The 26,803-nt window shown below is 31.6% G+C and overlaps 2 protein-coding genes across 2 annotated transcripts; both read right to left on the bottom strand.

The window, feature by feature from the left end:
• Positions 1–3,371: 3,371 nt before the first annotated feature.
• LOC108724926 (probable glutamate receptor) lies at positions 3,372–11,128 on the bottom strand. The gene is given in 8 exon segments (XM_018451630.1): positions 3,372–3,696; positions 3,783–3,940; positions 4,009–4,098; positions 5,776–5,930; positions 6,680–6,830; positions 7,105–7,431; positions 7,640–8,139; positions 11,044–11,128. Coding segments are annotated over 8 exon segments (1,791 nt in total).
• A 711-nt stretch (positions 11,129–11,839) lies between these two features.
• Positions 11,840–21,297, bottom strand: LOC108724925 (uncharacterized). The gene is made up of 12 exons (XM_018451629.1): positions 21,004–21,297; positions 20,305–20,470; positions 19,886–20,094; positions 19,247–19,410; positions 19,041–19,171; positions 16,457–16,956; positions 15,921–16,247; positions 15,496–15,646; positions 14,783–14,937; positions 12,455–12,544; positions 12,223–12,380; positions 11,840–12,137 (listed from the first exon to the last, which is right to left on the bottom strand). The coding sequence occupies exons 1-12, from the start codon at positions 21,295–21,297 to the stop codon at positions 11,840–11,842; spliced, it is 2,643 nt and encodes an 880-aa protein (XP_018307131.1).
• Positions 21,298–26,803: the final 5,506 nt, after the last annotated feature.

Here is a 26,803-nt window from a genome sequence, read left to right as displayed (position 1 = left end):
GAAGATGCACCTCGAATCGTCTCATAGTACCGTCGCATCAAGTCCTTTTTTTTTATCAAAATGGAAAATGCAGCAAACAAATGGCAAAATTTATCTTCTACATTTTTTCTGCTCTAAAAGACGAATTAGAAATTTAATAATAAAAATAAAAGAATTAAGAATAAAAAAAAGTGGATTGGAAATATTTGGATGGGGCAGAAAGCAAATTAGCGAGTTTATGAGCTATTAACTAGAATAGTAGTAAAGTGACGTCGAAAAATTATTAAAATTATCAATATTTTCAGAATGTTATACTTTTCTTTGTCATGTTCCGTAGCCACTACGGTTCTTCTTATGATTGCGATCAAGGCCGTTGCGGTTGCAAGTTCGCATTGCTCGAAGCATTTGAGAAGAAAAAAGTCCTTTATCTTATGTCTGTTTTTATCAATGTAGCTAAGGTTTATATCAGTTCAATTTACTCTTTATCTTTTTTAATTCTTAAAACTAGAAAAAAATGAAGAGATGAATTGAGATTAAAATTAAACTACATTGGTAGAAATAGGCATTGGTGTAGAACCCAGTAAACGAGAATGGATTAAAATGGATTGAAATTTTGTCTATCCGAATGTGTATTTTAAATAGCGAAAACTTTTTTTTTATTCAATTGGATTCATTTGAATTCAATTAGATTCAATTGGATGCAATTGGATTGAAAAACTGCATTTCCTACACTGAAAAAAAAGATTGGCTGCTGCAGCAAATTATTATAGATGGCAAAATATGGCATAACACTCTTAATTGGCTGCAACAGCCAATTTTTTTAACATTACCGTGATGTAACCGGAATTATATCGGAATATGTATGGTGCTCTATCAAATAAATATTTATAAATAAAAAATGCTTTCTAAAATATTTTCCAAAATTTCTAAGTTTCCTTCATAAAATCTGAATACTTCAATGATAAAAATAAATAAAATTCATTTTTTTAAGTCATCAAGTTAAGGGATAACGATTACTTATAGCAGCTCTCTTTTTCAGTTTATATTTTGTTTGAATGAATATGAATACTCGTTAAATATTCATAGTTTTTTTGTGAATAAATATTTTTAGAAAACCCAAAATTTTGAATGAATATATGATTACATTTTTTTATGTAAAAATTTTGAATAAATACAATTTGGAGCTCAATTACAAATTTTTGTATTCATCGGGCACATTACACGATGCACAGAAAAAGATGATATTATTTTTAGATTGAAAGGCATAGAGATATGCTCCATGCAATTCCTATAAATGAATAAAAACGCATTTAGGATTGAAAAAACATAGACATTTGCTTCATACAATTCTTATAACTAAATAAAAATGCATTCAAGATTGAAAAGCATTCATTTTAACATGCGTGAATCCGTATTTCTGAAAATCTAAATCCATTTCAATCCATCCTCGTTTACTGGAAACTTTGCCTCGTACTTTGGCATTAAAAGAAGATAAAAATGGCTTACTTTGCCATATAATTACAACTTAACGGGGTCGGTAATAGAAGAAGCTATTTTGCTGTCACGCTATAGCCATCGCGTGCTATTTGCGATTAATTTATCACTGATTGATACTCACGAAGACACGTTCATTTCCGTAATCGATAATCAACGTCGTTGTTGCTAACTTCGATGCAACGGTAAAGACGACTCACATTGTACATATATGTATACCGAAGCAATACACTGCATATGGGATAGCTCTCGAGATTGATGCGTGCGTGCAGGTTTTTTCTAATGAAGCAAAGGTCACTTCCGGTCAAACAGAAAGCGGAAATGTAAGCGCGTGCTCACTCGCATCCGTTGCGCCCGCCGGCGAAGCTATGCTACCTGAGTGTGTATAGAATCGACTACTGCAAGAAACTGCAAGCTGCGGATGAACTTCCGCTTGCCGATAATATTGATAGTGTGAATATTCACAATTTTTATTAAATTTTTATTAAAATCAGCGAATTAAATATATTAGATGGAGCAACAATTTTTATGTAGATATAAATTGTTACAACTGTGTATAATCGCAATTTATGAATATTAAATAATGTAACAAAGAAGGGCTATGAGCCTAAAACAAATTATTTAATATAAATTTCGACTTACATTGTAGTTGTGGATATTATCGGTTAGCATCGATCTGTCTCGGTGAAACGCATATTCCCTCCGTTTTTCGCTAACCTTCGGTTGGCAGCAGTCGGTCGTAAAAATATTAAATATTATTTATTATTGAGATTGTAGAATTGCGAAAAGTGAGATGTGATCTCTTTTGATAGTATTACATATGGACCGCATTTTATGAATACAATCGAATTTTTCACTGGACATTATAATTTGACCGAATTTTCCGATAATGTATGTAAGAGTGTTTGTTATTTTACATTGAAAATGACCCGATCGGTGTCGAAACGTTTGTATATATACGATTATTAAATATCTTACATTATAATTGGCTCGTTGCCCTTCTTTTATTTATTGATTTATTCTAATTGAGCCACATTAACATTTATTTTATTATATTAAATATTAGATATTAAATTAAATAATACATAAGAAAATTTAATTGCCCGATATAAAAAAATGGTTAAAATTCTTAAAAGAATACATTTCGAAAAAAAAAATTAGACGAGAGTTGGAATGTGCATCTTAAAAACTTCTGAAAAAATCTTTGGAATTATTAGAAAAACATATTGAATGAGAGGGGAGTAAGTGGCAAAGTAAATTGACAAGCTCGTCTTACTAGAGCCACAAAAGATCGTCTTCGTTACAGGAGATTACGTATAACAGAGGATGCAGAAATAGATACAGAAGGCAAGTACAATTGAGTATTTTAAAGTCAAATGTATATAATTTATTGGTTATCATGAAAAGCTAGAATTCATTGCATATCAAACGGAGTAGCAACTCTCATTTTTAAAATATTTCGAACAACCTCCAGCCAAATATGTAATCCGAATAACTTTGGCGATTTTTCGGATATTTAGAGAGCCGGAAAATCCAGCCTTTAACCACGTAATACATCTTTATAACCTTTCAAGTATCTCCATCATTGTAAATTCTTATTTAATTATAATCTAATATAAAAATACTATTATTTCAGTTATTATTATTATGTTATCAATTATATTTGTGTAAGCGAGATATAAGCATGCAATCTGCAGCAACATTTTGCGAAAAAGTAAAATAATAGTAAATTAAAATTACTTGTGTAGAAAATTTGTTCTTTCCAAAATATAAATATAACTTGAAATATTTTGTTAAATGTGTTAAATAAATTGATAAACGCAGATATTATTGCAAGTATTGTTTTACAGACAACAAATCCCTACAGCATTTATAACTATTTTTTATGTGCATTATAACTAATGGTCAATTGATTTGTTAGAAAATTCTTGAAGTCTTAGATTTTTTTAGTATTCTTCTCGCAATTTATTCCTCACGTTAAGATTGTGAGTGAATTTTGTAACGGATTTATTATTCTTAGAGTTCGGAGTTTTAAATGAATAATACATTTTCTCGATTATCAAGATAAATAATGATAGGATCATATTGACTGCTACAATTGTTAAAACCGGTGTTACATCGGCTATACCGACCGTAAAATTACTAATAACCCTCACTGGAATTTTTGAAGGATTCTGGTTCTGTAACTTATTTAGAACGCCATTAAGTTGAAATCGCCTCAAGCTGAAAATTGAATTGAAAAAGATATTTAAAACATTTGTTTTTTAAAAGATAAAACGTATAAATAAATATGAATACTTAGGACTTACTGGTAATTTATAAAGTGAGTGTAAGGACTTCCTTTCTTTAGAGTTATCGCATTATTATCGATTCTTCCGGTATTAATGTATACCACTTCACACTGCATATAAATGTCGATTTTAGACACCTCTGTCGCGTAAAACGCCAAGTCCATCCGCTCGCAGATCTATATGAAAATTGGCATGAATCAACTTAGAACACCGTTAATGTCATTAATTAAGTGTCATTGCTAACTTTTTTAAATCCTTCAGAATTATTAAACGGTAAATAGTCCTTATCCTCCAGCAAGTCGTACATTTTCAGTAATAAGGGATTTTTAGTATACTGCAAAATTTAAGAAATTATTTGAATAAAAACATATTAATGCGTTTTTCTTTCAATTATAATACATAATTGGGATAGAACGTCTTTTACAAACTATTACTCGTACTCTATTATATGAGGATTAAAAAAATTAAATTTATATATTCTCTACAAATAAAATTCGCATTTCTAATGGGCCTTCTACAATAAGTTATTAATTAAAAATTAGAAGTCAGAAGCTAAAAATTGAAGACTGTGATTAGTCAATTTCCAGCTCCTAATTTCTGATTTATGACTATTGGATTTGTAGAATGCCTCGAAGTCTTGTACTCATTCTTTTTTCGACATGACCGACGCACTCTTTTTTTCACAGTAACTTCCTCGTCATATGGACTAACATGTAAAATATCCTTAAAGGTTTTACTATCTCCGACTCTAATATACGTGACGTATCGAACTCTACGTTTCCCCTCAGATCTCAAAAACATCTCTGTAATAGCGTCAATCTCCATTTCACCCATACTGCCGTTGTAATTTATAGAGCAGTTTTCCTCACGAATTTCGCACCAATCATTATATCCATCAATGTTATCATACTTCTTCTTGCTCGATAAATAATATGCTTGACAAAAACTATTTTCTGTAACAGTATCGACTACTTTCTTCGAATATTTTCCTATTAGAACAGAGACATTAAATCAAAAAAAATTATCCTTTTTCCATATTCCATCTCCCGAAACTGTCAAGCTGATTGCAATATTCATGACTTCTTCATTCATTTGCTTTTCTCCTGCATTTTTAAAAATATAAAAGTAAACAAAACTACCGACGCCGCTTGATATGCATTTTCAAGGCAGTCATAATACGTTTTATAAGCTGTTTCTTGACGGATATCCATTAAACTGCAAAATAAATTTGGTCCTTCTCTGCCAACACCCAAAAGCCACATAACGAATACAATACGACAATTAATTTCGTATGCATTTTTAATATACGGAGATGAAGGGATTAGCACTTCATTGCACCACTGCACTGCATGGAAATTTTGAAAACCGAATCATTAGCGGTTTAAAAAAACTTTATATTATTTTACTTTCGCAATTATTACAAATAACATGCGAGGCATTTGTCGAAAAAACGATGAGAAAATTTTCAATGCAGTAGCCGAATTCTTTTGAAATAATAAAGTCGATGTCTTCAGAACTTCGAAGTTTTTTGCCGATGTGCTGACGAATTCCGTGCTCATTTTAGCGATACGTTGCTTACTTCGAAATTTTCGTTCGTTCTGACGATTCACAAGAACAAACTTTGTTTTTGTCCCTTTTCTATCCGTTTTAGCAAATAAAATTATTTTACACAATTTAAAATAAATAATCAATGCGTGATAACGTTCGTTTTACTCAACGTTCGAAGCCATACTAAACTATGAGCTGAGAAAGCAGACGTTTTTTCTCAAGGTCATGGATTCTTTATATTTTGAAGAATACCCTCTTAAGTTCTCTAACATGTAAAATTATCAAATTTTCTACAAAAAAATTACTGAATTACTAAGACTCATTTTTGTTATATTTCAAAAATCTTTTTGCTACAATCGTGATACTGTTTTAATTCACGAGTGTTTTAACAAAAAATTCTATAATTAAGTACTATATCATTGTTAAACAAAGTAATTTTTGTTATAAGAAAAAATGGACTTACAAGAGGAATGTCGTATTCGGCGCTGTTTTGTAGAACGATTAATTTGTAAGTACCGTCCTTAACGTATCCCTCCAAAGTAGAAAAAGGCAATTTAGCCGTATTGAGTGCCAAGTAACTGATTAATGAGGCGAAATAGGTTGACAGAATTATTACCGACGAAGCGTAAATTGAAAAAAAAGCCAGCTTCATCGATAACTCTACGGGAAATTCTGCGATCGCGTAAAATATATATATATATAATATATATATATGTAATTGTATATAAGATACAGGGTGTATCAAAGGTCTGGATACGGTCGAATATATCGAAAGCAAAGCATTTTTGAGAGAAATGTTTCAGACAAAAGTTGTAGGGATTTAATAAGATCTATTCTATTATAGTCTATTCTATTATAGGTCTATTATAGTGTTTTGAAAAGCGCCTGACTTCAGCTATTAGATTCTGTCATTAAAAATATGGTGTTCCATTAAAAAAAATCGATTTGACTTTAACCTGACCTTTGTAACGCCACTCCAGGACATCAAACGGATGTGATCAATGAATACAGCTTTTTAAAGTCTACAATTTTTGTCTGAAACATTTATTAAAAAAATGGTTTCCTTTTGAGATATTCGACCGTTTTCAAACTTTTAGTGTACCCTGTATATGTGTGTTCTATTCTGACGTCAAATATACATATATTGATATTTATCGAGGTATTAATTATATAAAATGTTACCACAAATAAAATAGAAAAATTACGCTAGATAGAAATATTAATTAAAAATATTAAATAGCTACCCACGCGGAACAACAAGTCACAAAAACAACATTAAGTTTTGCCATCTTTTTGATGTCGTGATGAATGTGTGTGTGTATGTGTGTATGTGACTTATTGTTCTGCTTGTGTAAGAACATTACCTGGCAGACCTTGCTGACAATAAATACCCCAAACTTTAATATAGTTCTCAGACATTAGGCTCATCGAGAATCCTTTTGTTTTAATAACAGTCAATATAATAGAAGCGATTATTATTATCATCATTAATGTACCCCAAACTCCAGGACTAAATACCTGCAAGATTTATCGGTAGAAGAAAATAATTTATTCTACTAGATTTTATCACAAATTTTCATCCACACACACACACACACACACACATTACTTTAAAATTTCTTTTTTTAAAGATGTAACTGAATGATGTTTAGTAATTTTATTTTTAATTTTATTACAAATTAACACAAGATAAACATAAAGTCCGTAATTTTATAACTATAGCTTGTGATTAACATACAGCCAATACATTTTTATTAATATATTAGATCATTAAAATAAAGTACGTTATTACCTTAAAGTACCAGAACCATTGTACGTAAGGCGTGATAGGCTGATGCATATAGAGGCGGTATTGTGTACTTATCAATGGTATCGTAAAGTCGATGTGATTTAGTCTCTCATTCGTTATTGTGAATGCGGCTACGCCGATGTCAGCTTCATTGTCCACCAACTTGCCGATTGCACCTGTCCAACTATTCTTCTGAGGATTCCAGCTACCGTATGAGTCCACTGGATCCAGAATCTTTATCGTGAAGTTCATCACTTTGCTGAGCTCTAACAGTAGCAAACCAAAAAATCCGCCCATCGTACCGTTCTTCAGCGAGACTAATGGCGAGTTCTTCGAGCATTCATCAACAGAATTGACAAGTCAATTTATGTCTACAGATCTACGAAGTTATCGTTAAACTCTAATATTGATTCCATGACAAATTACTAGGCAATTTTTTTCATTCCGATTATTTTTTACAATGTTATCGCTTACGACCTTCTATAAATCGCAACGTTAGAGCAACGCACAATGGAGTTCGAGAAAGATGAAAACTTACATTCACAATCGTCACGCGTACAACATCACCAAACATATCGCTCCTCCTGGCGTAGAGGTTTTCTTGCGTTCTTAGGATCAGACCTCTATCAGGAGACCACGTAGCCAGATCAAACGTTCTGGTATAATTATCGTGAATGGCATACCACTCGACTAGGATCGGGCGATTGTAGCACAGGACCAGCATCTGAGTGCTGACGTCGACGTTGAATATGTTATTGGCAGGATGTGTGCAGTACTCTTTGAGGGGGTTTCCAAGATGCTGAAGAAACACAACCAACCAGATGGGGAAGGAGATGGGTTTTATGCCCTTCGTGGTCTTGGCGAATTCATACATTGTCTCCTCGGTATCGAGGAGAACGACAAATAAGGGTAGCCTCACATTCTTCTGATATTCATTATATTTGCTCGTCAGATTCGAAAAAGTTATGGTCATGATCATGACTTGCTGCCGTGAGAGTTCGCGCGACAATGTATGCACAAATGTCATGGTTTTTAAATCTGCAATAAAAAATTTGCATAAAAAATGGTATTATAATTTACTTAATATCAGTATTAGATATTTTCTAGGTGTTCTAAGTTCTAGATCATAACTGAGATGATGACATTTAATTTTTTAATTTAATTAATTTTTTATTTAGTTACATTTTACTGAATTTAATAAAATAAAGAAGAAGAGTTTTAAAAATTAAAAACGTTGTGGTAATTTATTTGTAGTACTTTTATTTAGCAACAATATTAAAATTTCCCTTAAAATTAAAAAATTCCATAAACTAGGAGCCTATACGGTCGAATCTAGATTTTTTAAAGCTTTAAATAGTTTTAATGTTAATTATATACATGCTATAACTAGCATATATATATATATCGTATTTATAGTTCCTCAACGTGCGCGCCGAATTTGGTTTTCCAGACTTATAAACGTAATTAAACTACTGGAATAATCGGCCGAGTTTGACTCCCGGCCGATGCAATATTTTTGGCAATAAATTTATTTACAGTTTTTCATTATATATATAATATAATATATAATATATAATATTCATATTAAATAAATAAATTTAATATATAATATAATATTAATATATTCATATTAAAATTATTTAAAGCATTAAACGATCTAGCTTCGACCGGTATAAGTTTCTAGTTTATCGATTGTTTTCACACATATACGGTCTAAAAATGAGATTCTTATTAAAAAATAAATAGTATCTATATAAAATTTTTCCCTTATCTAACACTTCATTACGCGTAATTATTTATTTTTTAATAAAAAATTATGTTGAATTATTTAATAATATATTATTGATAATCATTATACCATACAATAATTCATTAATATATAATTTAACTATATTGTCCACAGATATCTTACAAATTAAATAATATTGTATAATGTATAGAATACTAATTTGCACATGAAATTCTGATTCAACATTTGTTCGAAAGTTTGCAAAAACTTTCTTTTTGGCAGCTGGCTGGAAGTACAATATGAGAAATAATAGCTGAAAATTGTTCTCGGTACTTACCGTAATTGTCAGATTGTACGAAAATAACACATGACGTGCGATAATATCTATGGACGTCGTTAATTAATCGGAAATAATTATTAGTACTTATTTCTTCTGTCAACGATTTGATACCCAACAGGAAGAAGAGTATCGCAATCGATCGCACTATCCTATATTTCATTTCGTAAAGTACAGGTTTAAATTAAGAACTTAGATAAACGACTGTGTAAAAAAATATAGATCCCTTTGTTCAATTGTACACGATAAATAATCAACAATGAATTCGAAGCAAGAAGTTATCCATCGTATGAGTTAAAACAAATCTAAGAATAGAGAGAGACACAACGCGAATTCGGTATTTTAATTCCGAAATCTTACTAAGGAAAACAATGAATCGCGGAGTACTTCATCAAAAAGCGTGACTATCGCTGCTTAAGAGTTAAAGAAAGAAATAAGGGTACCGCAATTCAAGGGTGCGAATGTGTGACTGAAGAACTGTCATTGTAAACGAGGATTTATCGGTTTCAAGGTCTAGGAATGGGTGCAAAAAAGTGCCACCGGGTGATGTGCGGCAGCATTATTACAAATTATATCGAGATTCGCGACGATACGGCTTTTATCATCGACCACACTGATAAATTATTCGTCGTTAAGCTCCCGCAACCAGCGTTATTTACCTGTGCATCGCTCGATGTTGCTATTTCAGGTATATCATTTAAATGTCATCTTAGTTTTCAGCTCGATATATGAAGATCGGTGCAAATTTAAATGTGCATGTCTCGCAAAAGGATTGTAGCGCTGAGCAGAGAAAGATATCTTCTTGATATCAATAATCTGAAGTATCATTTAATTTGTTGTAGCGGTGTTAAAATAATTTTCAATAAAAATTGAATAACAGGCAGGTAAAGGAATATTTAAAATAAAAAATTACTTTCGAAACTTCTACTTTTTTCTCTCCCTAAAAATGTGTTTCTCTTAACTTTTATTTTATTTTAGTGTCAATACATCGTAAATTTTACTCATAACATAATAATTTAAATAATTATACACTATCTATATTAGAATCATATCATTAGACCTAAACTACAAAATTGTTAATAATATAAATACTCAAATATATTACAATAAATACGTTATTTTAAAAAACAACACATTCAATCAGAGTAAAGGAGAAAGTTGAAATAATAATTAACTGTAACAAATTTACAAGCATACACACACACATACATATACGAATGGAAAATTTCTATTCATAGAGAAAGAAAGGAGGTGAAGAAGTTTTTTTCCTAAAAAGATCTCTTCTTTTTTTTCTTAATAAATTAAATTGTAAGTTTTATATATATATATCTCAATTATATATTTTAAATAAATAGCTTTCTAGAAGGATAAAAGACTTTCGGTTGCCTTCTCCTCGATTGATAATGAATTTTTTCTAAACTCAGCATCATATTGCTTATAATAATGCCATCGCAGAAATTCGCCAAAGTTGGGATGACGTTAAACAAATAAACCGGCTTGAAAATCTTGTCTTCAGCCAAAAATTTCTGCAAACTAGTAAACGTAATATTTTTACGACCGAAGGAAAAGTTGAATGCGCAAATGGGATTTCACGATAGATATACCCAGCGCAGCGACACTGCCGTGCCTCCTTTACACGAACGAGCGAGTTGCGGCAGACTGAGACTATCGGATCTCGGTAATGGCTGATCCAATCAAGTTCTATATACATACGCTCAACCGATAGCCACCGCTTGGGTTGTATAATAAAAGTGCTTTTATTTTTTTTCTACATGTCCTACAAGCGGATATATTGCGATTCAAAGTCTGAATCTTTGACTTTGAAGATACGTCGTTATTATCATTAACGTCGTCGACCAGAGAGAAATGTATGTACGGTTCGTTTTTTCGATAATAGATGGCTTTTGATTTAACCAGCAAACCATCGTTGGCAGCATTGCACATTCGCACCAACCACACATGACGGCTGTGACGTGCACGGAGCACATTAAGATGAGATATCGAGGTCGTCGTCGAGGAATTGAACGTCTAGGTGTTGACTGTCGTATTTGCTGTCGAGGATTATGTATCTAGGTGTTGTCTGCATGTTCGTCGTCGAAGAATCGAGATCATCGTCAAGGAATTGAATATCTAGGTGTTGTCTGTCGTATTCACTGTTGAGAATTAAGTATCTAGGTATTCGCCATCGAGAAACTAAATGTTTAGATGTTCGCCGTCGATGAATTAAGTGTCTAGGTGTTGTTTACATGTTCGCCATCGAGAAAATGGATGTCTAGGTGTTCAGTAAGACACGAAATCACAGCAGCGGATCGCTTCTGATTGTTAACGCGATTATGCGACACGCGGCAAATACGCCTCATGGGACTCCAGCATTAGGATCTCTAGCTCGTAACTTGCGTCAACCAATTAAATCGTATCAAATTGTAAAACAAAATTGTCAGCAACGCGTTATTCTAGTTGAGATGATTTGATTGGTCTTTCTATTAAATCATTCGTATCTGTAAAAGATCACCACTATATTATTTAAAAAAAAATTTCTTTATAGAAATGCTTAAAATGGCCACAGACGATGCATTCACCCTATTCTTTAACAGACAATAAATCCCTATAGCATTTATAACTACTTTTTATACGTATTATAACTAATGTTCAATCGATTTGTTAGAAAATTCTTAAAATCTTACATTCTTCTGGTATTCTTTTCGCAATTTATTCCTCACATTAAGATTATAAGTGAATTTTATAACGGATTCATTATTCTTAGAGTTCGGAGTTTTAAATGAATAATACACCTTCTCGATTATCAAGATAAATAATGACAGGACCATACTGCCTGCTACAATTGTTAAAACCGGCGTTACATCGGTTATATCGACCGTAAAATTACCAATAATGCCCTTCATTGGTATTTTTGAGGGATTCTTATTCTGTAATTTATTTAGAACACCATTAAGTTGAAATCGCCTCAAACTGAAAATTGAAAAGATATTTAAAACATTTGTTTTTTAAAAGATAAAAAGTATAAATAAATATGTATACTATACTTAGGACTTACTGGTAATTTATAAAGCGAGTATAAGGACTTCCTTTCTTTAGAGTCATCGCATTATTATCGATTCTTCCGGTATTAATGTATACCACCTGACACTGTATATAAATGCTCATTTTGAATACCTCCGTCGTGTAAAACGCCACATCCATCCTCTCGCAGACCTATTTGAAAATTGGCATGAATCAACTTAGAAATTTAACACCGTTAATGTCATTAATTAAGTGACATTACTAACTTTCTTGAATCCTTCAGATAAATTAAATGGTAAATAATCATAATCCTCTCGCAATTCATACATTTTCAGTAATAAGGGGTCCTTGGTGTACTGCAAAATTTAAGAAATAATAATTTGAATAAAAATATATTAATGCGCTTTTCTTTCAATTATAACACATAATTGGGATAGAATGTCTTTTACGAACTATTATCCGTAATCCATTATGAGGATATAAAAAATTAAGAATATACTCCCTATATATAGGGAATAAATAAAAATTAAGGGGGTATTCTACGGTAAAGGCTTATCTACATAGAGGTCGTAAACAGTCATAGAGTTTCAAATCGTAGGATAAGAAATTGACTAATTCTAGTCGAGTATTCTCCTTATATTTGATTATGATTGATTGATTTCCTACGACTTAAGACTCCACGACCTTATACGACTTCTATGTAGATGACCCTTAACAGATGTAATTTTTGAGTTCTTTTTTAATTTTTTATGAAGAACCCATAAAAGTTATTGATTCTTTCTATATTTATTAACATTTAAACAATATGTAGAAATTTTTATGTAAAAAAGAAAATGAAAATTATCATCAGTAGACCGCTTTGTAGTAATCGTGTGGTTTCGGCTTTACGCCACTTGCACCAACTGTTTTCATCTGATGGGCAATATTCGTGTTACGGTTTATCATCCGTAAAGCTTTTGTGGTTATAAGTAGTACTCATATTTCTTTTCTCATTTCTTTAAGAGAGTCATAATCTTTGAATATATATATATATATATATATATATATATAGAGCTGAGCCAATGTTTTGTGAGTTCACCAATAACCGTGTCTGTTAACGTCCCGCTTTTAACGTCGATATCTTTCTTATTCTTTTTCGCATTTCTAATGGGCCTTCTACAATAAGTTATTAGTCAAAAATTAGAAGTCAGAAGCTAAAAATTGACGACTGCGATTAGTTAATTTCCAGCTTCTAACTTCTGATTTATGGCTACTAGTTTTTGTAGAAGTCTTGATGTCTCGAAGTCTTGTACTCATTCTTTTTTCGACATGACCGACTCACTCCTTTTTTCACAGTAACTTCCTCGTCATATGGATTAACATCTAAAATATCCTTAAAGGTTCTACCATCTCCGTCTCCAATATACGTGACGTATCGAACTCTATGTTTGTCCTCAGATCTCAAAAACGTCCCTGTAATAGTGTCAGTCTCCATTTTACCAGCACTTGTAATTTATAGAGCAGTTTCCTTTTAATAAATTACATGCTTGACAAAAGCTGTTTTTTACAACAGTATCAACTACTTTCTTCGAATATTTTCCTATAAGAATAGAGACACCAAATAAAAAAGAAAATTATTTTTTTTCCATGTTTCGTCACCGCAACTGTCAAGCTGATTACAATATTTCTGGCTTCTTCATTCATTTGCTATTCTTCTGTTTTTTTTAAATATAATCTAAACTACAGACTTGATATGAATTTTCAAGGCAGTCATAATACATTTTATAAGCTGTTTCTTGACGAATATCCATTAAACTGCAAAATAAATTCAGACCTTCTCTGCCAACACCTAAAAACCACATAACGAATACAATACGACAATTAATTTCGTATGCATTTTTAATATAAGGAGATGAAGGGATTAGCACTTCATTGCAACACTGCACTGTATGTAAATCTTTAAACTCAAAACACTAGCGGTTTTAGAAAACATTATATTATTTTACTTTTGCAATTATTACAAATAATGCGACGCAATTGTCGAAAAGCGATGAGGAAATTTTCAATTCAGTAGCCGAATTCTTTTGAAATAATAAAGTCGATGTCTTCAGAACTTCGAAGTTTTTTGCCGACGTGCTGGCGAGTTCCGTGTTCATTTCAGCGGTGCGTTGCTTACTTCGAAATTTTCGTTTCTTCTAATGATTCGTATGAACAAGCTTCGGTTTTGCCCCTTTTCTATCTGTTTTAGCAAGTAAAATTATTTTACACAATTTAAAATAAATGATCAGTTGCATAATAACATTCGCTTTACTCAACGTTCGAAGCCATATTAAACTAAGAACTGAAAAAGCAGATGTTTTTTCTCAAAGTTATGATCGATTCATTATATTTTAAAGAATACCCCCTTAAGTTCTCTTGTATGTAAAATTATCAAATTTTCTACAAAAAAATTAATGAATTACTAACACTCGTTTATGTCATGTTTCAAAACTTGTTTTGGTACAATCGCGAAATTGTTTTTATTCGCGAACGCTTTAACAAAAAAATCTATAATTAGGTAATATATTTAATTATTAAGCAAAGTAATTTTTAAGTTATAAGTAAGAAGGACTTACAAGAGGAATGTCGTATTCTGCACTGTTTTGTAGAACGATTAATTTGTAAGTACCATCCTGAACATAGCCCTCCAAAGTGGAAAAAGGCAGTTTAGCCGTATTGAGTGCCAAGTAACTGATCAATGAGGCGAAATAGGTTGACAGAATTATTACCGACGAAGCGTAAATTGAAAAAAAAGCCAGCTTCATCGATGACTCTACGGGAAATTCTGTGATCGCGTTGAAAAGCGCCTGACTTCAGCTATTAGATTCTGTCATTAAAAATATGGTGTTCCATTAAAAAAAATCGATTTGACTTTAACCTGACCTTTGTAACGCCACTCCAGGACATCAAACGGATGTGATCAATGAATACAGCTTTTTAAAGTCTACAATTTTTGTCTGAAACATTTATTAAAAAAATGGTTTCCTTTTGAGATATTCGACCGTTTTCAAACTTTTAGTGTACCCTGTATATGTGTGTTCTATTCTGACGTCAAATATACATATATTGATATTTATCGAGGTATTAATTATATAAAATGTTACCACAAATAAAATAGAAAAATTACGCTAGATAGAAATATTAATTAAAAATATTAAATAGCTACCCACGCGGAACAACAAGTCACAAAAACAACATTAAGTTTTGCCATCTTTTTGATGTCGTGATGAATGTGTGTGTGTATGTGTGTATGTGACTTATTGTTCTGCTTGTGTAAGAACATTACCTGGCAGACCTTGCTGACAATAAATACCCCAAACTTTAATATAGTTCTCAGACATTAGGCTCATCGAGAATCCTTTTGTTTTAATAACAGTCAATATAATAGAAGCGATTATTATTATCATCATTAATGTACCCCAAACTCCAGGACTAAATACCTGCAAGATTTATCGGTAGAAGAAAATAATTTATTCTACTAGATTTTATCACAAATTTTCATCCACACACACACACACACACACACATTACTTTAAAATTTCTTTTTTTAAAGATGTAACTGAATGATGTTTAGTAATTTTATTTTTAATTTTATTACAAATTAACACAAGATAAACATAAAGTCCGTAATTTTATAACTATAGCTTGTGATTAACATACAGCCAATACATTTTAATTAATATATTAGATCATTAAAATAAAGTACGTTATTACCTTAAAGTACCAGAACCATTGCACGTAAGGCGTGATAGGCTGATGCATATAGAGGCGGTATTGTGTACTTATCAATGGTATCGTAAAGTCGATGTGATTTAGTCTCTCGTTCGTTATTGTGAATGCGGCTATGCCGATGTCAGCTTCATTGTCCACCAACTTGCCGATTGCACCTGTCCAACTATTCTTCTGAGGATTCCAACTACCGAATGAGTCCACTGGATCCAGAATCTTTATCGTGAAGTTCATCACTTTACTGAGCTCTAACAGTAGCAAACCAAAAAATCCACCCATCGTACCGTTCTTCAGCGAGACTAATGGCGAGTTCTTCGAGCATTCATCAACAGAATTGGCAAGTCAATTTATGTCTATAGATCTACGAAGTTATCGTTAAACTCTAATATTGATTCCATGACAAATTACTAGGCAATTTTTTTTCATACCGATTATTTTTTACAATGTTATCGCTTACGACCTTCTATAAATCGCAACGTTAGAGCAACGCATAATGGAGTTCGAGAAAGATGAAAACTTACATTCACAATCGTCACGCGTACAACATCACCAAACATATCGCTCCTCCTGGCGTAGAGGTTTTCTTGCGTTCTTAGGATCAGACCTCTATCAGGAGACCACGTAGCCAGATCAAACGTTCTGGTATAATTATCGTGAATGGCATACCACTCGACTAGGATCGGGCGATTGTAGCACAGGACCAGCATCTGAGTGCTGACGTCGACGTTGAATATGTTATTGGCAGGATGTGTGCAGTACTCTTTGAGGGGGTTTCCAAGATGCTGAAGAAACACAACCAACCAGATGGGGAAGGAGATGGGTTTTATGCCCTTCGTGATCTTGGCGAATTCACACATGGTCTCCTCGGTATCGAGGAGAACGATAAATAAGGGCAGCCTAACATTCTTCTGGTATTCATTGTATTTTCTCGTCAAATTCGAAAAAGTCATGGTCATTATCATGACTTGCTGCCGTGAGAGTTCGCGCGACAATGTATGCACCAATGTCATTGTCTCTAAATCTGCAATATTTGCATAAAAAGTGGTATTACATTTTACTTAATATCAGTATTAGATATTTTCTAAGTCGTAACTGAGATAATGTGTGACATTTAATTTTTTAATTTAATTCATTTTTTATTTAGTTACATTTTATTGAATTTAATAAAAAAAAGAAGGAGAGTTCTAAAAAATTAAAAACGTGGTAATTTATTTGTCGTATATTTATTTAGCAATAATATCAAAATTTCCCTTGAAATTAAAAAATTATTAGTACCTATGTAATTTTTTCCTTATCTAACCCTTCATCATGTGTAATTATTTATTTTTTAATCAAATGATGTTGAATTATTTAGTAACATATTATTGATAATCATTATAATAATTCATTAATTTGTAATTTATCTTTGTTATCGACAGATATCTTACACATTAAATAATATTCTATAATGTATACAACACTAATTTGCACATGAAATTCTGATTCAATATTTGTTCGAAAGTTTGCAGAAACTTTCTTTTGTCAGCTGGCTGGAAGTACAATATGAGAAATAATAGCCGAAAATTGTTCCCGGTACTTACCGTAATTGTCAGATTGTACGAAAATAACACATGATGTGCGATAATATCTGTGGACATCGTTAATTAGTCGGAAATAATTGTTAGTACTTATTTCTTCTGTCAGCGATTTGATACCCAACACGAAGAAGAGTATCGCGATCGATCGCACTGTCATATATTTCATTTCGCAAAGTACAGGTTTAAATTAAGAAAGTTAGATAAACGATCACTGTGTAAAAAATAAAGATCCCTTTGTTCAATTGTACACTGTTACGATAAATAATTAACAATGAATTCGAAGCAAGAAGTTATCCATCGTATGAGTTAAAACAAATCTAAGAATAGAGAGAGACACAACGCGAATTCGGTATTTTAATTCCGAAATCTTACTAAGGATAACAATGAATCGCGGACTACTTTATCAAAAAGCATGATTATCGCTGCTTGAAGATTAAAGAAAGAAATAAGGGTAGCGCGATTCAAGGGTGCGAACGAGTGACTGAAGAACGGTCATCGTAAACGAGGATTTATCGGTTTCAAGGATCTAGGAGTGGGTGCAAAAGAGTGTCACCGGGTGATGTGCGGCAGCATTATTACAAATTATATCGAGATACGCGACGATACGACTTTTATCGGCGAATCATCGACCAGACTGATAAATTATTTATCATCGTTAAGCTCCCGCAACCAGCATTATTTATCTGTGCATCGCTCGATGCTACTATTTCAGATATGTCATTTAAGTGTCATCTTAGTTTTAAGTATCATTTAAGTGTCATCTTAATTTTAAGTATCATTTAAGTATCATCTTAGTTTTCAGCTCGATATATAAAGCTCAGTGCAAATTTCGTGCATGTCTCGCAAAAGGATTGTAGCGCTGAGCAGAGAAAGATATCTTCTTGATATCAATAATTTGATGTATCATTTAATTTGTTGTAACGAATTTTTTAACAATTTTCAATAAAATTTCAATAACAGGCATGTAAACACATATTAAAAAAAAATGACTTTCGAAACTTCTACTTTTTTCTCTCGCTAGAAATGTGTTTCTCTTAACTTTTATTTTTTATTTTAGTGTCAATACATTGTAAATTTCACTTATAACATAATAATTGAAATAATTATATACACTATCTATATTATAATCATATCATTAGATCTAAACTACAAAATTGTTAATAATATTAATATTTAAATATATTACAATAAATACGTTATTTTAAAAAACAACACATTTAATCAAAGTAAAGAATAAAGTTTAAATAATAATTAACTGTGACAAATTTACAAGCACATATACACACACATTTATATACGAATGAAAAATTTCTATTCATAGAGAAAGAAAGGAGGTGAGAAGTTCTCTTCCTAAAATGATGTCTCTTCTTCTTTTTTTCTTAGTAAATTAAATTGTAAGTTTTATATCTCAATTATATTTCTTAAATAAGTAGCTTTCTAGAACGATAAAAGACTTTTGCTTGCCTTCTCCTCGATCGATAATGAATTTTCTCTATAATCAGCGTCATGATACTTATAATAAAGCCACCGCAGAGAATCGCCAAAATTGGGATGACATTAAACAAATAAACCGGCTTGAAAATTTTGTCTTCAGCCAACTGCGACGAATATGTCTCCTTCAGACGCATTATCATACCGTTGTCGAAAAATTTCTGCAAACTGGTAAACGCAATATTTTTACGACCGAAGGAAAGATTGAATGTGCAAAAAAGATTTCGCGATAGATATACCCACTGATAATTTATCACGCCTGTGTATGGATTATCCTTGGAAAGCATCATTGCTAAATTTGTCATCCTCTCGGTAGTAATGCTCGACAACTTACAAGGTATCTCCTTTTCTATACTTCTCTTTTGAATACTCATCGCCATAAAGGCAACATTTCTTTCGTTGCATACCTAAATAAGTAGTAGATTAAATAAAAAATTTTTCAAACGTGCTGGAGTAATCATAACATTAATTAGAAAATAAAAATAATTTATGAAAATAAAAGATAACAATTATATTGTTAAAGTTAATTCATATTTGATGTCTCGCGTAAAAATATATATACGTCAATCGTACTTGCATGAAACCTTCTATTAGAGTTCTCGGCAGTTCCGATTCGTCCTTCATTAACTTCATTAGTTTTACATAGAAAGGGTTTGCCTCGTACTGCGCCTGAAACTGTCGTAAAAATCTCTTGTAAAGCATAAATTGTAATTTATCGTTCTATGTATATATATATATTAATGTTAAGAAAATTACGCTAGATATTAAATACCATAATTCCATGTTACCAAATGCAACGATCTGAAATAATATAACTTTGATCGCTCAAAAGGTGTACGAGCTAAAAATAAAAGTCAGACTCTTTGATCGCTGTGAACTTACGGTGAGTATGTCATATCCGGCAGTATCGCGTATCACGATTAATTTATGAGTACCATCATCGACGAATTCGTCTAGCGTTTGAAAAGGTAGAACGGGAGTACACACCGTCAGGAAGCAAATTAACGCCGCTGAATAGTGAGCCATTATTAACACCGCCGTCAAAATTATCGTGAAGTACGCGACACGCAGCGATGAACTTTTCGGAAACTCTAGAGGAAAAAGTTTTATTACAGCTTCAATCAACTTTTAAAAAAGAAGAAAATAGAGTTCAATATCAAACTCTTAACTTAATTAAAATTTAAATTATCTCGTCTTCTTTAAAGAAAAAAACGAAGTAGTCTTGATATATTTTATGAATATTTTATGATCAAATGTTTAAGTTAATTGCTTTAAAAGTATTGTAAACTTTATATTAATACCTATAAGCGCCTGTTGACAAAAAATACCCCAAATGCAGATGAAATTCTCAGAGATCAGGTCCACGGCGCTTCGTGATTGATCGCGGCATGTTTTCATGAAGAATAAGAGTAACGGTGCGGTCGTTATCAGCATGATAATTGTAACCCATGTGCGCGAACTGAAGGTCTGTTGCGATTGTACGAGTATAAAAAATTAATTCAAATTTAAAATCAAATCAAGCTCGATTTAAAAGAAAGCTGTTTCGATACATTGACGATAATAGCCAAAATTATATCAAGATATTTCATGTTATATTTTTCATTTTATACTAATTTGTACGCAAGTTCGTATTGCAAATTGTAGCTTAATTGATATTTAAGATAGTAAGATATTGCTATTATATGTGGAACATATTTTGCCAAAAACAAATTAATTTATTAATCTTTTATTACAACATGTTAAAAATAATTTAAGCAACCAGTTTTATACTCTTATCAGTATTTTTTACCTATAAAAATTTTTTATCTATAACTTCTTCTCATTGCTTATTTATCATATATTTTTATTTAATATTAGACATTGTTTATATTGAGTAATAAAAAAAAATTGATGACGTACAATTTAAATGATTAGTATGCCTTAGGTAAATCTCACCTATCATTTTCGAGGTGGTAATAATGAGATAAAAAGCTAAACTAATAATTTGAATTTAAATATACCTGAAAGTAGCTGATCCACTTGACGCCACATATTCCCGGTTCCTTGAAATATAGTTCGATTTTAGATATGATCAAGGGCAGCGTGAAATCGACAAAGCAAATTCGAAAACTCGTCAACGACATGTCGGCGATTGCGAAATCCGCGCGATTATACACGATCTCTCCCATCACTCCAGACCAGATGAGAGTTTGCCGATTCCGCATACCGTGATTGAGCTTTTGCGAGACAATATTCACGGTGAAGTTAAGAGAATTTGTGAGCTCCTCCAACACTTTTGTATACATGGTAGCCATCTGATTCGTATCAATTGCCGAAATTAAATTCTGCATTTATTTAACACCAATTAATTAAACAGAAAACGTTTCATAATTATTTCTAACGTAAGAATTATACAGTACATGAATTTTTAAATTAATTAATAACGTTAGTGCTAGAAATATTTGACACTTCAAACATCCTTATCAAATTTTTAATTGTTAAAAAATCGATGTAAAGATCTTTTTAAAAAATTGTTATATGTATTATATTTATATATGTATATATTACGTACATAAAATATGTGTCAAGCAATATGTATACATAATATATAAATTCTTGAAAAGATCGAAAAAATGAAAACAATGTCTTTTAACATTTAATTTGAAAAGTGATATTTAACTCAAGCTCCAAATTTGCATCAATATATATATTGATGCAAATTAATAACATATGTTATTAATTAATTATAAAAACATGTATATACTTTTCGTATATACTATTTTATCTTTAGTAGCAAAGTACATTGACAATAATTTCACTAAATGTTGGTAATTTCAGGAGAGTATTTATAGTCAATACTTCTTAGACTGCGTTCGTTTTGGCCATTCACGCACATAAGATTTATTCTCAAAAAGAATGTAGCTTCGGTGTCAAACTATAATAATACTTATTATTAATTAAATGCAAATGCAGGGTGTCAATATTGCACATCCACGACGATGCCAGTATTGGTGAAATGCAAATTCGCTGATATTGACATAATGACGATATCATGATCTAATTATATATAATAATATACATTAAATTTCTCTATTGCATATTTTTGTCTCCTTCACAGGATTAAATAAATGTAGCGGATTTTTTTTGTTATGTTGACCAAGCTCTATGCCACTAAGGATATTATATATATGTATACATATATGTATATATATATAGAAAAAAGAGAGCACATTGAATTTTATTGAGCACCTTTGTCGCGACCGCCCGTAGAACAACTCCTTCCATGTTTTTCCTTCGTTCGTAGAGAGACAAATTTGTCAGAGGAACGAATCCTTCATCGTCTTTCCATTCCGCCAGGTCAAAGATTTTGACGGTGTCGCCCTTGACGGAATACCATTCCCGCAAAATTATCTCGTTGTTACACAATACCAACATCTGGGTGTCGAACGCCAGATTAAAAGGATTACCAATCGGCTCATGGCAATGGTCATGAATGTTGTTGTCGGGAGTGTAGAGAAACAGAATGAACCACACCGGAAAGGACATGGTATAGATCTTAACTGCGTCCACAAACTCCAGATACGCCTCGAAATCGGGTAAAATGACGATGGTAATAGGCTGGATTATTTCATGATAATATCTAAGCGTTCTCCACAATTTTTTAAAGTGCACGTCCACAGTCATTATGTAGTGTCGGCTCAATAAGCGAGAGCTCGTATGTATCAGATGCGTGATTCGTAAATCTATAGCAAGAATTTTGCAAAATCAGCTCAAAAACTCAAATATTTAAAATTCTGACAACTCTGTCGAGTTCTAAAAAGAAAAAAAAATTCTTAATCGTTTAAACAAGATCAAAGTGCATTAGCAATTTTATCTTCCTCTACTATTCGTACTTCACAATTTTATAAATTTATGGGATAGAAAAAGAAGACAATTAGAAAATATTTCAAAGCAGAGTCGCGTAAGAATAACTGCTATTAATCACGATGATCGATGTTGCAATGTTTATTGACTAAACATTTGTTCAGTTAAAGTAACACGTTGAACGTAACGCCACTGTCATAGTGATTGACGCTATTAAAATTTTCTTAAATGCTTGTAAAGAAATAAGCGCTATCTAATATAAAATTTCAAATGATATAAATAGATAGATAACAATATAAAATAACAAAAACGCTATTCAACACAATTAAAGATACAGTCTTATTTAATCATATAATATAGTAAGAATTATAGAATTATAGAATATCTTTCATCATATGCTTATAATAATAAAAATTTTGTTGCGTAATTTTGGATATACAAAATTCGCTAGGAAGGTAACATATTAATATATTCATACATTTAAAAAATGATACTGTATTAACAAAATTAAATCTAATTATAAATAATCTTGCTAATTCACACACACACACACACACACACACATTTGAAAATTAATAAAATTATCTTTAATTTATTTCTATTTAAACTAATATTGTTATTGCATTATTTTTCTATGTACAAGAGATATCTTAGTAATAATAATATTGTGTTTGAAAGATATTTTGAACTGACCCCCATAATCCCCATATATGTCTCCAGGATGGACAAAAATGACGGACGCCGCAGAGTAAAATTTTCGGATGTCCAGTATCAAATCGACAAAAGTATCGGCGTTGAAGCGATTCTCTGCCGAAGTTCCGAGAAGAACGCAAAACAACATCGAATACAGTGAACAGAGCGATAATCTCATTTTGTTGCGAATCGGTTCAGAGTTTACAACGCGATAGACCGGAGAGACTAACTAAACGGCTAAAATTTCTGCCAAGCAGAACAAACCCCCTGTCTCCCTGTCGAGTAATGCGGGGTAAATGCAGGGACGTAGATGCATAATAAATGACTTCAGATAACGCGTCACGGAAAGAACTTTGTTGAAATATCAAAATTTAGCTAGATACAGATCTAAAAATAATTTTGTTAAACTATGAAAATAATAATGTAGAAAGCACTTAAGCTTGTTTTTAAAAAATGTCATAACATTTTGCAGCATCGTTCATGCTTGAATTCCCATATAGTTATTTTGGTGGTCCAACACAATTATTTTCAGATCTGTATCTACTTACATTTTTAGATACTTCAACAAATTCGTTCTTTCCGTAGATAATTCCGCGATGTGGAACTAATTGCCGATCAATCAAGCATAATTTCTTTCAATCGCCTTCCTTACATCATCACTACATTAAGAATCAACGATATCTTCTTGAGAATATTCAATAAATAATTAATACAATAAGAGGCAAGATATCACACAATTAATTAAACGTACTGTACAGCTTCCTCGATTATTAATGTCACAGTGAATAGAAAGTTTCATTAAATGTATTAAAAAAAGTAGTTAAAACAATAAACATACTCTAAGATATTGAGGTAAGTGCGATTAATTTTTAGATTAGATCTGCATTAACAATAAGTCGCATGACGATACAAAAGTGAATGTAAACACAATGCAAGATTTTTATTACGCAGAAAGTCGTTGACTTTTACGTCCTTTATCAATCGAGGAAATAATATTGAAAATATTGACGTTCGTATCCGACCCTGGACATGTCCATACAGAAAATGCACATTTAAATTTATAATGCGGCATCAAGAGTATATTCCGTGAGAGTATAAACTTGACCAATATCAGCACCATTAGAAAATTACGATCGGAAACGATCGGCAGATCGCATCTTAAACATGCGTTGTCAGAGTAGACATTATCAAATAAGGTTGATAGACAACATAATTTATTTTCTTTTATTTTTCCTGAAAATAACAACATTATTTTCTCCAACTAGATTAAATCAGATATTTTTTATATAATATAATTATATATTATATGCAGGGAATGGAAAGTACTTTTTAAAAGTAACAAATTACTCGTTACTATAGTGACCTATTTTTAAAAGTAACTCGTTATAGTTACCGTAACTTGAGAAAGTAACTTTTCGTTACTTTTTCGTTACTTTTTTAAAATCGACGACCACTAATCACAACGAACGGATGCCTAGAGTCCTTCTAGTCTCAAGCGTTATAAGTGGATTGTCTAATTGAACCGTGTTCAATAGTGTGCAAAATAACGACAAAAATAACTGTAAAATTCGTTACCAAAAAAAATGTAATCGTCCTTTTTGAAAAAAAAAACTTGTACGATAATTTTTCTCAAAGATATCGTATTCTTTATTATGCGAAATTTTATTGTGCAAAAACTTACTCTTCTTCTAAAATATTTTTTAATTTCGAAATTAAAAAGTATACGGAAAAAAGATAAAAAGGAAAAAATGTTTGTTATAATGTGATTGATTTGTATAAATTTTTTCAAATTAAAAAAAAATTTTATTCGATCATCAATTTTGTACACAAAAAGGTTTGTATACAATATAATTTCATACATAAAATTTCATTACATAATAAAGAATACAATATCTTTGCGAAAAATTATCGTACAAATTTTTTTCAAAAAGCATTTTAAAGGAAGTCTACTTTAAGATACTTTCATATTAAATTTTGTTTATTGATGTTATATTGAACTGTAGCGCTTTAAAGTAAGACAGCAATATTGCATCGGTATCATTTCTCAAATTTATGTAACTTAGGAATAAACTATCGTAGACAAAAGTTTCAAACGCAGATTTAAAGCCTTATCTTTACACTTTAAAATGCGTGGTCTTACAACCTCTCTGCGATTTCTTTTTGCCGAGATATTTAACTTTTCATAAAATGCGAGAAAATTGTAAGTGTCTAACACTTTTACACAAAGCTGTAATATATAGACTGTAATATATTAACATCTTTTTACCTTAACATCTTTTTATATTAACATATAACTATGGTAACATTATATACATATATCTATAATAATATCTAATTTAATTTAGCTCAAGTCCAGATTCTGAAAAATAAATAAAATTAGATAGTTAAATAAATTACAGCAGCAGCTTTATTATTGCGGATTGTGAACAATTATTATCTCTATAATAAGTAATAATTAATTGAGTAAAAATGTTAAAAAAAATTACAGATAGCGATGTCAAGCTGATAATGTGTTTATATACATCTGTCATATCTGTTTGTAAAATTGCTTTCTGGACAGTGCTAGATTACTCTCGAAGTCATATACATTTATGTATATGACATGATTCATCGATCGCGACTGGAGAGAGCTGGCCATCATCAAATTCGCCTAGTATAAATCATCATGGTATCAGTATATGATTCAGCGACAACTGTACATATACTGTGTGAACAACCTTGTTCTATAACAATTTGCTAATTTAATTATGAACAATATTAATGCATATCAAAGAATTAATAGTTGTTGACACCATCATCCGATCAAAGAAAATTATCAATGATGTTATTTTTATTACCATGAGCGTTTTCTAATATCTCCTCTGCCTTACATAAAATCATGAAGCTGTCTTTTCGAATAATTCTAATTAGCCTCGAACGTATTTGAAAAATGCAATTATTTTGAATTTCTCGCCGATGACGCAACGTCTATGTATTACGGCGCCGACACAATTCTCAGTTATGGCGCGTTTATTTCTAATTATGCAAAATATGTGGTTGTTTTAGCCTTATCGCCACTACGCTGTCCGTAATAACGCAAATGTAGTGAAATAAGTTATATAAACGCGACGGCGGCCGTCCGTGACTCCGCGTGCGCGCATAGACAAATCTAGAAAATGAGTCGAGTGTATACGTGTACGCAAAATCGTGGCGAATGAATGCGCACTTTTCCCCGTTACTTTCCAGACGCTTCTAGACGCTTGTTATATCTGCTGCAACGCTTCT

This window comes from Mycetomoellerius zeteki, unplaced genomic scaffold (genome assembly GCF_001594055.1).
Source record: "Mycetomoellerius zeteki isolate Tzet28-1 unplaced genomic scaffold, Tzet1.0 scaffold316, whole genome shotgun sequence".
Lineage (NCBI taxonomy): Eukaryota > Metazoa > Arthropoda > Insecta > Hymenoptera > Formicidae > Mycetomoellerius > Mycetomoellerius zeteki.
The sequence above is the reverse complement of the archived record's forward strand: the minus strand, read 5'-3'. Positions and strand labels throughout refer to the sequence as shown.